This window comes from Lampris incognitus, chromosome 12, assembly GCF_029633865.1.
Source record: "Lampris incognitus isolate fLamInc1 chromosome 12, fLamInc1.hap2, whole genome shotgun sequence".
Lineage (NCBI taxonomy): Eukaryota > Metazoa > Chordata > Actinopteri > Lampriformes > Lampridae > Lampris > Lampris incognitus.
Window position 1 is genome coordinate 29037282 of NC_079222.1, and position 11408 is coordinate 29048689.

The 11408-nt window shown below is 43.6% G+C and overlaps 1 protein-coding gene across 3 annotated transcripts; it reads left to right on the top strand.

The window, feature by feature from the left end:
* The first annotated feature begins 751 nt into the window (after positions 1-751).
* On the top strand, positions 752-11079 carry ggt5b (gamma-glutamyltransferase 5b). 3 transcript variants are annotated; one of them, XM_056290595.1, is made up of 12 exons: positions 752-981; positions 4268-4395; positions 4502-4597; positions 5323-5518; positions 6651-6811; positions 7159-7305; positions 7459-7589; positions 7682-7866; positions 8086-8177; positions 8273-8421; positions 8632-8742; positions 9065-11079. In XM_056290595.1, exons 1-12 carry the CDS (start codon positions 809-811, stop codon positions 9209-9211), a joined length of 1716 nt encoding a protein of 571 aa, XP_056146570.1. In that variant the 5' UTR covers positions 752-808; the 3' UTR covers positions 9212-11079. The 3 variants fall into 3 exon arrangements, with proteins under 3 accessions (XP_056146570.1, XP_056146571.1, XP_056146572.1); XM_056290596.1 differs by having other exon boundaries at positions 8312-8421; XM_056290597.1 differs by lacking the exon at positions 752-981 and adding an exon at positions 2593-2702.
* Positions 11080-11408: the final 329 nt, after the last annotated feature.

An 11408-nucleotide genomic window follows, 5' to 3' on the forward strand; every position in this document is an offset into this window, starting at 1 on the left:
CAGATATAGGGGGGGGAAGTGTTAATACATTGCAGTACAGGCCTGTTCCGTGCGTCATGCACTCATCAGCACATTAGCAGCTGATGACCATGACGCACGGAACAGGCCTGTACTGCAATGTATTAAAAGTTATTGTCCTGTGTCTGCGTTGATATTCCGCTCCTCATTACTTGAGTACTTCGGGAGAAAAAAAAACCGCTATGTGTGTGTGGGTGTGGGTGTGTACATGTTTTTCTATCCTAATGTGGACCAAATGTCCTCATTGTCCTCATTAGGATAGAAAAACCAGAAACCACCTACCTTGTGTGGACATTTTAGAGGTCCTCAAAAGTAAAAGGGTCTATTTTAGGGTTAGGACTTGGTTTTAGGGTTAAGGTTAGAATTAGGGTTAGGTTAAGGTTAGGGTAAGGGTTAGGCATGCAGTTTGCGTGGTTAAGGTTAGGGTTAAGGGCTAGGAAATGAATGTGGTCAATGAGGGGTCCTCATTAGGATAGTGAAACGAGTGTGTGTGTGTTTGTGACAGTATATCATGCGGTAGACAGATGTGCAGTGATGTTAAATACAGTAAGACTATGGGGGGGGGGTTAATCTAGCGTATGATTGTATGGACATGTGTAAACTGGTAAAGCTTCACAGTAACGACACGTGTTTTGGCTCCTGTGTTCTGCCAGGGGCGATGGTTTGGGCGGAGGGGAGGAGTAACTCCATTTGAGGATTGCCCAACTTGATGCGCGCATCGACACACAGCAATCGTTAATTCAGCTCCTCGAGGTCTCCGGTCAGGACGGGTGCACGCGACAGCTCGTTCATGGCTCCGTGTAAGACCTGGCAGGTGCGCTGTGTCCTCTGCGCCGGTTTACTCCTGGCGGCCGCGCTCATCTGGCTGTGCATCAGTTTGTTTGTCCCCCGTGAATGCGCGCGCGGACACTTCGCGCACGCAGCCGTGTCTGCAGACTCGCTACGCTGTTCCGAGATTGGCAGGTAAATGTGGATGTTTAATGGGGGTTAATGGATGTTTAGGGGTTGTTGTTTTTTTTTTAGAACCATGTGGTTATTTGTTGATGTGCAGCACTCCACTCCTATCGTTATATTTTAAATTAATATTATGGAGAAAAAATGTAAATTGTGGAATCACTTCACTGGACGTTTACTTGGGGCTTTTTTTCTAGATTGTGAGGCTCTGTTAGATAGGCTTTCGCGTTTTGTTTGTTTTTGTTTTTGTTTTGTTTTGTTTTTTGTTCTGTTTTGTTTTTTTCTGACATTATAACGCAACTGTTACTTGAGACGTACAGGCTATATTTCAGGTCCGGGTGAAATATAAACTCTAGGGAATAATTGTGTGAACAGTTTACGATACTGGACACTGTCATATTGAAGAATAACCTACCGTAGCTGAGTTGCAGAATAAACATCTCTCCTTTCTTGGATCAAATTAATCATCGCCGCCGAATTTCAAAGTAAAAGTTTAGTTGAAGGTTAAAACCTCATGTTGTCTTTGGAGGGACAATTCCTGTACCTGAAAAGTTTCGCAATACAGTTTTGTTCTTGATTTGCTGTATTTCCTTCCAGTTTATTTTAAAATACATAGATGGCAGTCACTTTGACAAAGATAAATAAAATAAATCCAAATCAAAGTGAAGTTTGTGTTTGCACCATGCAGATTAGTATGAGACCCTTAACCGGGTATCAATATGTGTCATTATATGGCAATTTTATATCAAACTTTCACGGCACTCATCAATCAAGCACGCTTAAAATAAGTCTTGCGCAATCTCGAAAGTAAAACATGACAAATAACACTCAGGTCTTTCACTGAGGTGTGCACACAGCGTTTCACTGCCTTATTCTTCATCCGCTGCCAAGAGTTTCCAATCAGTTGCCTCTCCACTTCTTGGGCGAATCTTTCCCCACATTTATTTGGCTTTTGTTGCGCTACAGGCAAAGGAAGTATTTAATCCCCCCCTCCCTCCACCCCCCCGGAGCATTTCCACAGACTTATTTGATGAGAGCATGACCTTTCACATCCTTTGTACTTTTTAAGAAAATACAGGAGGAAATGAACAAGGACATATTTGTCAAACATGCTCTCTCCATGTGGGGATTACTGACAGTAACATAATCCAGCTTCATCCATCTCTCTCTGTCCAACCGGAAAAAGATCCCTGAGACTCTAAATTAGTAACAACAATCATGTCGACTAAAACGCTGCAATGCAAGAATAAACCGGACCCCACCACTTGCGATGACAAGGTTCAGGCTGATGGCACCACGTTTGCATGGTACTACTACTACTGCTACTATTACTACTGCTACTGCTACTGCTACTACTACTACTACTAATAATAATAATAATAATAATCATTACATTTATATAGCGCTTTTCTAGATACCCAGGTAAAGTGTTAAAAGGTGTGAAGTAGGTGGGCGTCAGGATTCATGGACAAGGTGAGAGTAGATATTGGACTGTTAAAACTCTTGGGCACAGTCCCACCAATTTTTTTTTCTTTTATGTAGTTTATGACATCTATTATGTAGTGCATGGGAGGATCACGCTATTCTCCCCAGTTCCCCTCCCCCCTGAACAGGTGCCCCGGCCAACCAGAGGAGGCGCTAGTGCAGCGACCAGGACACATACCCACATCCGGCTTCCCACCCGCAGACACGGCCAATTGTGTCTGCAGGCACGCCCGACCATGCCGGAGGTAACTCGGGGATTCGAACCGCCGATCCCAGTGTTGGTAGGCAACGGAATAGACCACTACACTACCCGGATGCCCTTCTACCTTTAAACCCAGAAAGAGGCACCATTGATTACATCCTCAGCTGCTGCCCAATGGCACTTGGAGACAGTTACCACCGCTGGTGAAATGACCAGTTGATTAAATCTGGAGCTAGTAATATCTTGCCCAGTTAGACAGTACAGCAATTTGTCAGAGCTGAGGGCAGCCACTGCCGCAGTGAGCCCTGTCTCACAAACAAATCATTCGTATTCGACTTCAAGGAGATGCATGACACCATTCATATTCGGGTGAGCAATGCAACATCACGTGGCTCACTTTTAGCATGAGTCAGTACCTCACTAGTTTCAATCAGCTTCTTCACAGGTCCAATCACTGGGTCTAAGTCTTCAGCTGTCTTCAGCTGTTCACAGGGAATGCACATGCTTCTATTACAGCTGTTGCTGGGGCTCCTAGTTGCTCTACTAGTTTGACAGGAGCATCTGGTGCTTCATTGACACAGGCTCGCTGGCAGATGGCTTTGATACCTGACAGTAGGATGTTTGTTCAGTCTTTAGCCTCTCCTTTGGCATACTGCCGGGGCAGCAGGTCAGCATCAATATTGTGGTACCCTGGATGATACTGGATGGTAAATTCGTACGTGGCTAGGGCGGCGAGACAGCGATGTCCTGTGGCATTTAGCTTGGCTGAAGTAAGCACATATGTTAATGGGTTATTGTCAGTTCTCACGGTAAACTTAGCGCCGTACAGGTATTCATGAAACCTGTCCACCACTGCACACTTTAGTGCCAGAAATTCTACCTGGTGGACAGGGTAGCGCTGCTCAGACACACTAATTTTCCGACTGGCAAAGGCCACTGACCTGAGACCCTCTGGGTACTCCTGGTTCAAAACGGCCCAGCCCATTCATGCTAGTGTCTACATGCAAAATGTAGGGGGTAGAAGGGTACCAACACAGGTGCATGGACCAGGCACTCAATGATCTTACCTAAGGCATCTCGACAGGCCTCGTTCCAACGCTGAAGTGGGCCTAGGTTGGGTCTCTTTTCTTTTCAGCCTTCTTCTCATGCTAAATTTGTGTATTTTTTTGTGAATGTGTGTGTGTTCTTGTTAAGTTGTATTTTGGAAGACCAAATTGAGTATTTAACCATAAGGTTGAGGACATTTCTGCAAAGCAAGGACATTTTGGTCAGTCCTCATTTCTTCAAAGAGCTAGGACTTGGATTTTGGGTCAGGATTAGATTTAAGATTATGGTAAGTGTTAAGGTGGAAATGGCTAGGGTTATAGACAAGGGAAAGATTGTAGTCAACAAGGGTCCTCTCAAGTGTAGAAAAACAAGTGTTTCTGTGTGTGTGTGTGTTATTCTGTGAATGGTTGTGGATTTGGGTGGTCAGCTGTCAGTTACTGAGAAACTGGCTGATTTATCTCATATTTCCTAGCCATTCAGCAATATATATATATATATATATATATATATATATATATATATATATATATATATATATATATATTTCCCCCCTTCTCCTAGAGACATCCTCCAGCAGGGTGGGTCAGCAGTAGATGGCGCCATTGCTTCTCTTCTCTGCACTTCGTTGGTTAATCCTCAAAGCATGGGGCTGGGAGGAGGATCAATATTCACTATAAGAGATAAAACAGGCAGGTCTCTCAATATGAATTCTTCTGATTTAACTGACATTCTTTCTGTAGCCGTTAGTTTTCTCTAATTTTGGTCTCATTCCGGTCTCTGGTCCATTACTCCTAGGCAAGGTGAGAGTCTTCAGCTCCAGAGAAACTGTTCCTCTGTCATTCAAGCCTGACCTGCTAAATGATTGCCCCACCACATTTAAATTAGTTCCAGGTGGGTTCATCTTCCTCTCGATAATTTACATCATACCAGCTCTCCTTTAATTCCTAGGCTGATGCAATATATTTAGAGGTAAATCTTTTAATTTCATCCTTAACCAATAGAGAAGTTATATAGACAAGTTAAATCACCCTTCTAAGTACAAATTCATTTAGTCGTTGTCATTATCTAACTGACAATTGCTGTAACAATTTCATCGGCGGTCAATCTCATCTCTTGGGGCGTCTGGGTGGCTTACACACGGGTATCGCCGGTTCGAATCCCCGTGTTACCTCCGGCTTGGTCGGTCGTCCCTACAGACACAACTGGCCGTGTCTGCGGGTGAGAAGCCGGATGTGGGTATGTGTCCTGGTCGCTGCACCAGCGCCTCCTACGGTCGGTCTGGGCGCCTGTTCGGGCGAGAGGGAGAACTGGGGGGAATAGCGTGATCCTCCCACGCGCTACGTCCCCCTGGCGAAACTCCTCACTGTCAGGTGAAGAGAAGCGGCTGGCGACTCCACATGTATCGGAGGAGGCATGTGGTAGTCTGCAGCCCTCCCCGGATCGGGAGAGGGGGTGGAGCAGCAACCGGGATGGCTCGGAGGAGTGGACTAATTGGCTGGATACAATTAGGGAGAAAAAGCGGGAAAAATCCAAAATAAAAAAAGATAATAAAGAATTATGTCTCTTGTTTGTTGTTAATAATAAATTGTTGCTAAACTGCATAATGTGCTTCGTAGGCATCCAGTGGACTGGTGTTCCCGGAGAGCTCCGAGGCTATGAAGAAGTGCACCGCCGCTATGGTAAACTACCGTGGGCCAAGCTGTTTGAGCCCACCATTAAACTGGCCAGGGAGGGTTTCCCTCTGCCACCTTTTCTTGAACACCTCCTGACCAATCCAATCATCAGAGACCTGGTGAAAGGCTCCTCTCTCTGGTACAGCATCTCCGTGGTTGTCTATTGAACTGAAGCTCTCAAAATGATATGTATAAATATTCTGCAAAATGTTCATCTTTACGCGGCACGGTGGCGCAGTGGTTAGTGCAGTCACCTCACAGCAAGAAGGTCCCAGGTTCGAACCCCAGGGTAGTCCAATCCTTGGGGGGGGGGCTGCATCCCAAGTCGTTCTCTGTGTGGAGTTTGCATGTTCTCCCCGTGTCTGCGGTGGGTTTTCTCCTGGTGCTCCGGTTTCCTCCCACAGTCCAAAGACATGTAGGTCAGGTGAATCAGCTGTACTAAATTGTCCCTAGGTGTGAATGTGTCAGTCCTGTGATGGACTGGCGGCCTGTCCAGGGTGTCTCCCCGAGGTCCGCCCAATGACTGCTGGGATAGGCTCCGGCATCCTGCGATTAGTGGCTTGGACAATGGATGGATGGATGGATGGATGTTAATCTTTACAACGATTAGAGATATTAGTGGAGGATACGTACTTTTCAGCCAAACTTTTCAGAAATGCTCTCTTGAAAACTGACAAATTCATTTCTACTATGACACTCCTTCTGTAGCTGTTCAACTCTGAGCCCTCCACAGCACACCCAGAGCGTAGGGCTTTCCTAAAACCTAGCTCTGAAATTAGCTTCAAAGGGTGCCATCTCCTCACTTCTGGACCATCTTTCCCCCTCCAAACACACACACACACACACACACACACACACACACACACACACACACACACACACACACACACACACACACACACACAGAGAGTTCTGGGCGCAGATGCAGATGCCGATGCAGTGGAAAGTGCCCTTGACACACAGCAGATGGGTTGGGCAATTTCCATCAGTGTTTCTTACAGGCATCATTTGAGATTCAAATGTGCTTTCACGAGCTGTGAATAAAAATAGAGACATACATAACTGCGCCACTGTCTTCCTATAGAGACATCGTGCCATTTGGAATCTCAGGAACGCTGAAGTGAATATTCATCAACGATCCTGCAGCCCAGAGAGGCCACAGTATCACTGATGTTGCTGTGTGATTATTTCTGTTCGGTCATGTGTGCAAACTGTTTGTACTCCCCGTGTTATAAACAAGATCGTTCTTCTCGATGGCTGTTCTCTTCCAGTGAGTTGTTCTGCAACAACAATAAAACGGTTCTGAGCAAAGGGGACACACTCAAATTCCCCAAGCTGGCAGAGACGATGGAGATCGTTGCAGAACAAGGAGCTTTTGCCTTCTACAAAGGCAAGATCGGATCTGACTTAATCGAAGACATAAAAGCTGCAGGTGGGTTCAAATTGGACGGGGAGTTTACATATGTTGAGAGGTGGTCACCAACCCTGCTCCTGGGGAGGTACCGTCCTGCTGGTTTTCCCTCCAACCCTAATTTAACACATCTGAGTCAATTAATCAAGGTCTTAGCAAGTAGGTAATAAGTAGAATCAGGTGTGATAAACTAGGATTGGAGTGAAAACTGGCAGGATGGTGGCTCTCCAGGAGCAGGGTGGGTGACCACTGGCCCACCATTGAAGGTTAAAGAGTTAGCACTTCTCACATACAGAAAGGGTTAGGGTTGGTTTGACACACTTTATACGAGATAACAACTAACATACTGTCTGCCGTGTTTCTCCCAGGTGGGACGATTACAATGGAGGATCTGAGAACTTTCCGGTTGCGGATGGGCGATGCTTGGACAATTCCTATAGGAGACAGTCTGTTGCACATCCCGCCGCCACCTGCAGGGGGCGCCACGCTTGCGCTCATTCTGAATCTCATGAAAGGTGATTTGCATAAAATAAGTCTTCCTCGCCTATGACTACAGAAATTACCTTTCTGTTGCACCTAAGTTGTGACAGGCCATTATCATAAGTCATCATTTATCGTCATCATTCATCATAATAGCTTCAATGCTGGTTGTCACTGTCTTTTGTCAGGGTTCAACCTCTCCGCAAAATCCATTGAGGGTGACCAGAAAATCCAAACCTACCACCGTTACGTAGAAGCACTTAAATTTGCAAATGGGCAAAAGGGGAGCATTAAGGATCCTCAGTACACTGACACAACGGTGAAAAATCACTTTAACTTCGACTTTCCTTATGTCGCGTGTTCACTGACAAGAAAGTCTCATAGTGGCTTTATTTTTATTTTCTTTAATAGACTGCAGCACATTTGATTGATTCCCACTACGCTGATCGGATCAGGGAAAGGATATCGCCAGACCGTACTCACAATAATTCCTACTACAACGTCAAGCCTTCCTCGGACCACTACGGGACCACACATGTGTCTGTCCTGGCTGAAGATGGCTCAGCCGTCTCTGTCACGAGCACAATTAATCAAATGTCAGCCTAAAGCCTCGTTTACAGAATCCTATGAAACCTGCCATTTCGGAAAAAAAAGAAACGTACCACACTATCTGCTGTGTTACAATCATCAATATTAGATCCCTCCTTCATGAAAATCGACATGTCGGAAGACAAACAAACCCTTTTGTAGTCTGTTTTTCCACACTTCCCTTTGGCTTACTTTATTTATTTATTTATTTTCTTCATATACTGTAGATTTGGTGCATCCGTTTACTCCCCCAGAACAGGCATCCTTCTCAACAATGAACTGATTGATTTCTGTGGGAGAGCAGCTTCTCTGAGGCCAGGTACAGTCACAAACACATACTTATCTTACTCATATTACCTCATTACTCCCCACTGATTGAAATATATATTACCATTATGGAATACCGTCATAAAGTTTCCTTTCAGATCAATTTGGTTGAATTTTTCCCCCCAGGGGAACAGCCCCCCTCTTCAATGGCTCCAGCTCTGCTGGAGTCCAAATCTGGAGACATAATTGTGATTGGAGGTTCAGGTGGCAGTATGATCACCACAGCAATGGCCTCAGTAAGTCAACCACATTTACTCTCTAACACAGCCCATCTATCTAGTTATCTAGCTAGCTAGCTAGCTAACTAGCTATTTGCCTTTCTGTCTGTCTCTTCTATCTACCTTTTGAGTTATCTGTCCATCAGCCTGTCTGTTTTTTTTTTTTACCTTGCCTACTGTACTCTTCCTTATTAACGTCACCGTATGATCTCATTTGATTTTTCACAGTCTCTGATAAATCATCTTTGGTTAGGGAAGAGTCTTGGCGATGCCATTGCTGCACCTGTGGTATTTGTCGATGCCAAGAACAACCTGAAATTTGAGCCTGGATTTGAAGGGGTAATCCATTTGCGTTCTTCCTCGTGGCTCAACAGGGGCCGTTTGTTGCACTTTAAGTTACAGGCTAATGGTTAACATAATGGCTCGAGCCTTCAGTTGGCTTGTAGTAGTAACATAACAGGTATTGTTTTTACAGTGTTAGACCTTTTTTTAAAGTGATTTCATGGAAATAAATTTTATTCATGAAGTCACAATTTTTCATGATGATGATTAAGTATGAAATAAGTGATACATAAGATGAAAAAAGTGGTGTGTGTGTGTGTGTGTGTGTGTGTGTGTGTGTGTGTGTGTGTGTGTGTGTGTGTGCATGTTTTGTCATAAGTATGTGATAGATGGACTGAAAGCTCTTGGACACAAGGTGGAGGATTTTGAATACTTCTTCAATGTGGTCAATGCCGTGGCAAAGGAGAATAGGTGCATCACAGCTGTGTCAGACAGAAGGAAGATGGGCCAAGCAGCTGGATATTGAACTTGAGACTGGATATTAAACTTGAGACCGCATGCCAAGAAGCAGGCTGAGCCATACTTTATTTGGACTGCATCTTCAATTTTGAGGTTATTCCTTGTAGGCTCAGTAAGAGTAACACTTTATCATTATGCATCCTCAAAACGTGCTCTATGCCACTCTCCTATGCAGAGCTCTACGTCACATCGACTGAAAGGCCTGTGCCCCAACTGACTGATGAATGAAACCAAGTACTTAAATACATGGCCAACACATGTAAGATTGTCAGTTTCAAGATATAGGATACAGTTATGTATGATAGTGGTCTGAACATTGTTAAAGTTTTTAAAGAGCAGGGTAACCAAATTGACAGATGTGCTTCAAAATACTTGATAAATGTGGGAGATGTATTGCTGTTGACATGTTAAAATGTGTTGAACCATGTATAGAACTGATTTGCGGAGTTAGACCGTTTTTGGGTATTTTTCCCGTTTTCCTTCCTTGATTTTTTGGCCGGCTTCCTTGGTGACGTCGCCGGCTTCCTTTCGGCGCCACAGCCCCAGAGTCTGAAACCAGTGGACGCTGCAGATTTTTACACGTTTTTGAAGCTTTGTTTTGTATACTTCGCAACATTTTTAATCATACAGAATTGGCTCGGTGGTTACTGATATGTTTTCCGGGGGTATGGGTATCCCAAAACACAGATTTGTGCTCATTTACCCGCCACTTTAATGATATATTGTGAAAAAAGTACACAGACTATCTTTCAGAATCTGAATCAGACTCAATATCAGACTCAAAATCAGACTGAGATTTATTGGCCAAATGTGCCTATGCACACCAGGAATTTGACTCCTGTCCACAGCAACTTCCAGCACTTGCAGACTCAAAAAACAAACAAATAAATAAATAAAAGAAAACAAACAAAGAAAAGGAAGAAGAAAAAACCAGAAGAAACAAATGGAACAACAACAGGACACTGGAGGCAAGCATGTATGCACAACACGTATGGTGTTACTATACAGAGTCTTGTTATGGTTGACCAATCAACAACCTATGTCCATATATTGTACCATATTGCTTTTATACTATATTGCCCATACACTGTACCATATACCATACCACAACTCCACAACCCATCATGCCCATATACAATACTAACAACACTACTTTTCTATTGAAGAAAATATTTTGTTCATGTTTCGTCTCACTTTCTTTTGTTGAGTTTTCCATGGATAAGTCCTGAAGGCATAGTGGCTCTGGCAGTGCAGACTCCTGTCAAGTTCATAAAGGCTAAATATTTTAGCGGTTTGAATTTTTGCTTATTGCAAAATTCAAAAGTAGGCACTAGAAGGTGGAAGGCGCAGTCTGTTGAAAATTATTTAATTGATTTTTTTAGGTGGTAAAACATAATCCATTAACTAATTGTGAATGCTAAGGTAATGGACATTGGTATTTGCCAACATGTGGAAAAAAAATGTAGAGACGCTTCAAATTATATTGGCTCTCTCGCAATGGATAATGAAAACAAAATAAAAATATATGCTCAACATGCTGCAAAAAGAAGTCAAGGGAAAAAGGGCAAATAAGTGTAAATAAAACAAAAAACTTCTCTTCGAAATGCTGTAAGTTTAATTTGGGGGTAATATCTTGAAAGAACAAGCTGTATGTCCTTTTCGAACTCTTCATCCTCTCCCTTTTTTAATCACTGCACTGCGTTTATTTTGTCCAAAATACTGGATATGATTTATTTCTTCTTGAACTGGATGTGACTTCCTCTGGGATGACGGGATGATGTGATGTCACTCACTTCCTGTTGGAGCATGGGCGTCGGACTGGTGTGCTGTTACGTATGCACGGCCTTAAACACAATAAAATGTGCCACCCTTAAAGGCTGACTTGACCAGTTTTGTTTTTCAGACGCTTTGGGCACTGAAAAACTAGGATTACTAATTTCACAGATTTAGTGTTTTCTCCAGATGAATCATGTATAACATTCAAAATAATGTAGCGGGAATTCTGTGGAACCAAAAGAGGCAGTTCAGAGGCAGTGGAATCTTTAGCCGCCAGGAGGGTGGATTTATTAACAAAATTAAAAAAGGAAAAACAAAAGAATAGTGTATAGCTGTGATGTCTTGAGTTGATGCAGTTAGAGGACAGTAGGGGGAGCTAGAGGACAAAATAGGATGTAAGTGACTGTAAGAGGGGAGAAGGAGTGTGA

Excerpts from the sequence above, each read along its gene's own strand:
- ggt5b (XM_056290595.1), top strand. The coding sequence starts at position 809 with ATGGCTCCGTGTAAGACCTGGCAGGTGCGCTGTGTCCTCTGCGCCGGT. Across the intron at positions 8,178-8,272 it reads AGCAGCTTCTCTGAGGCCAG|TTTCCTTTCAGATCAATTTG; the intron begins GTACAGTCACAA and ends ACCGTCATAAAG. Across the intron at positions 8,422-8,631 it reads TCACCACAGCAATGGCCTCA|TCTCTGATAAATCATCTTTG; the intron begins GTAAGTCAACCA and ends GATTTTTCACAG.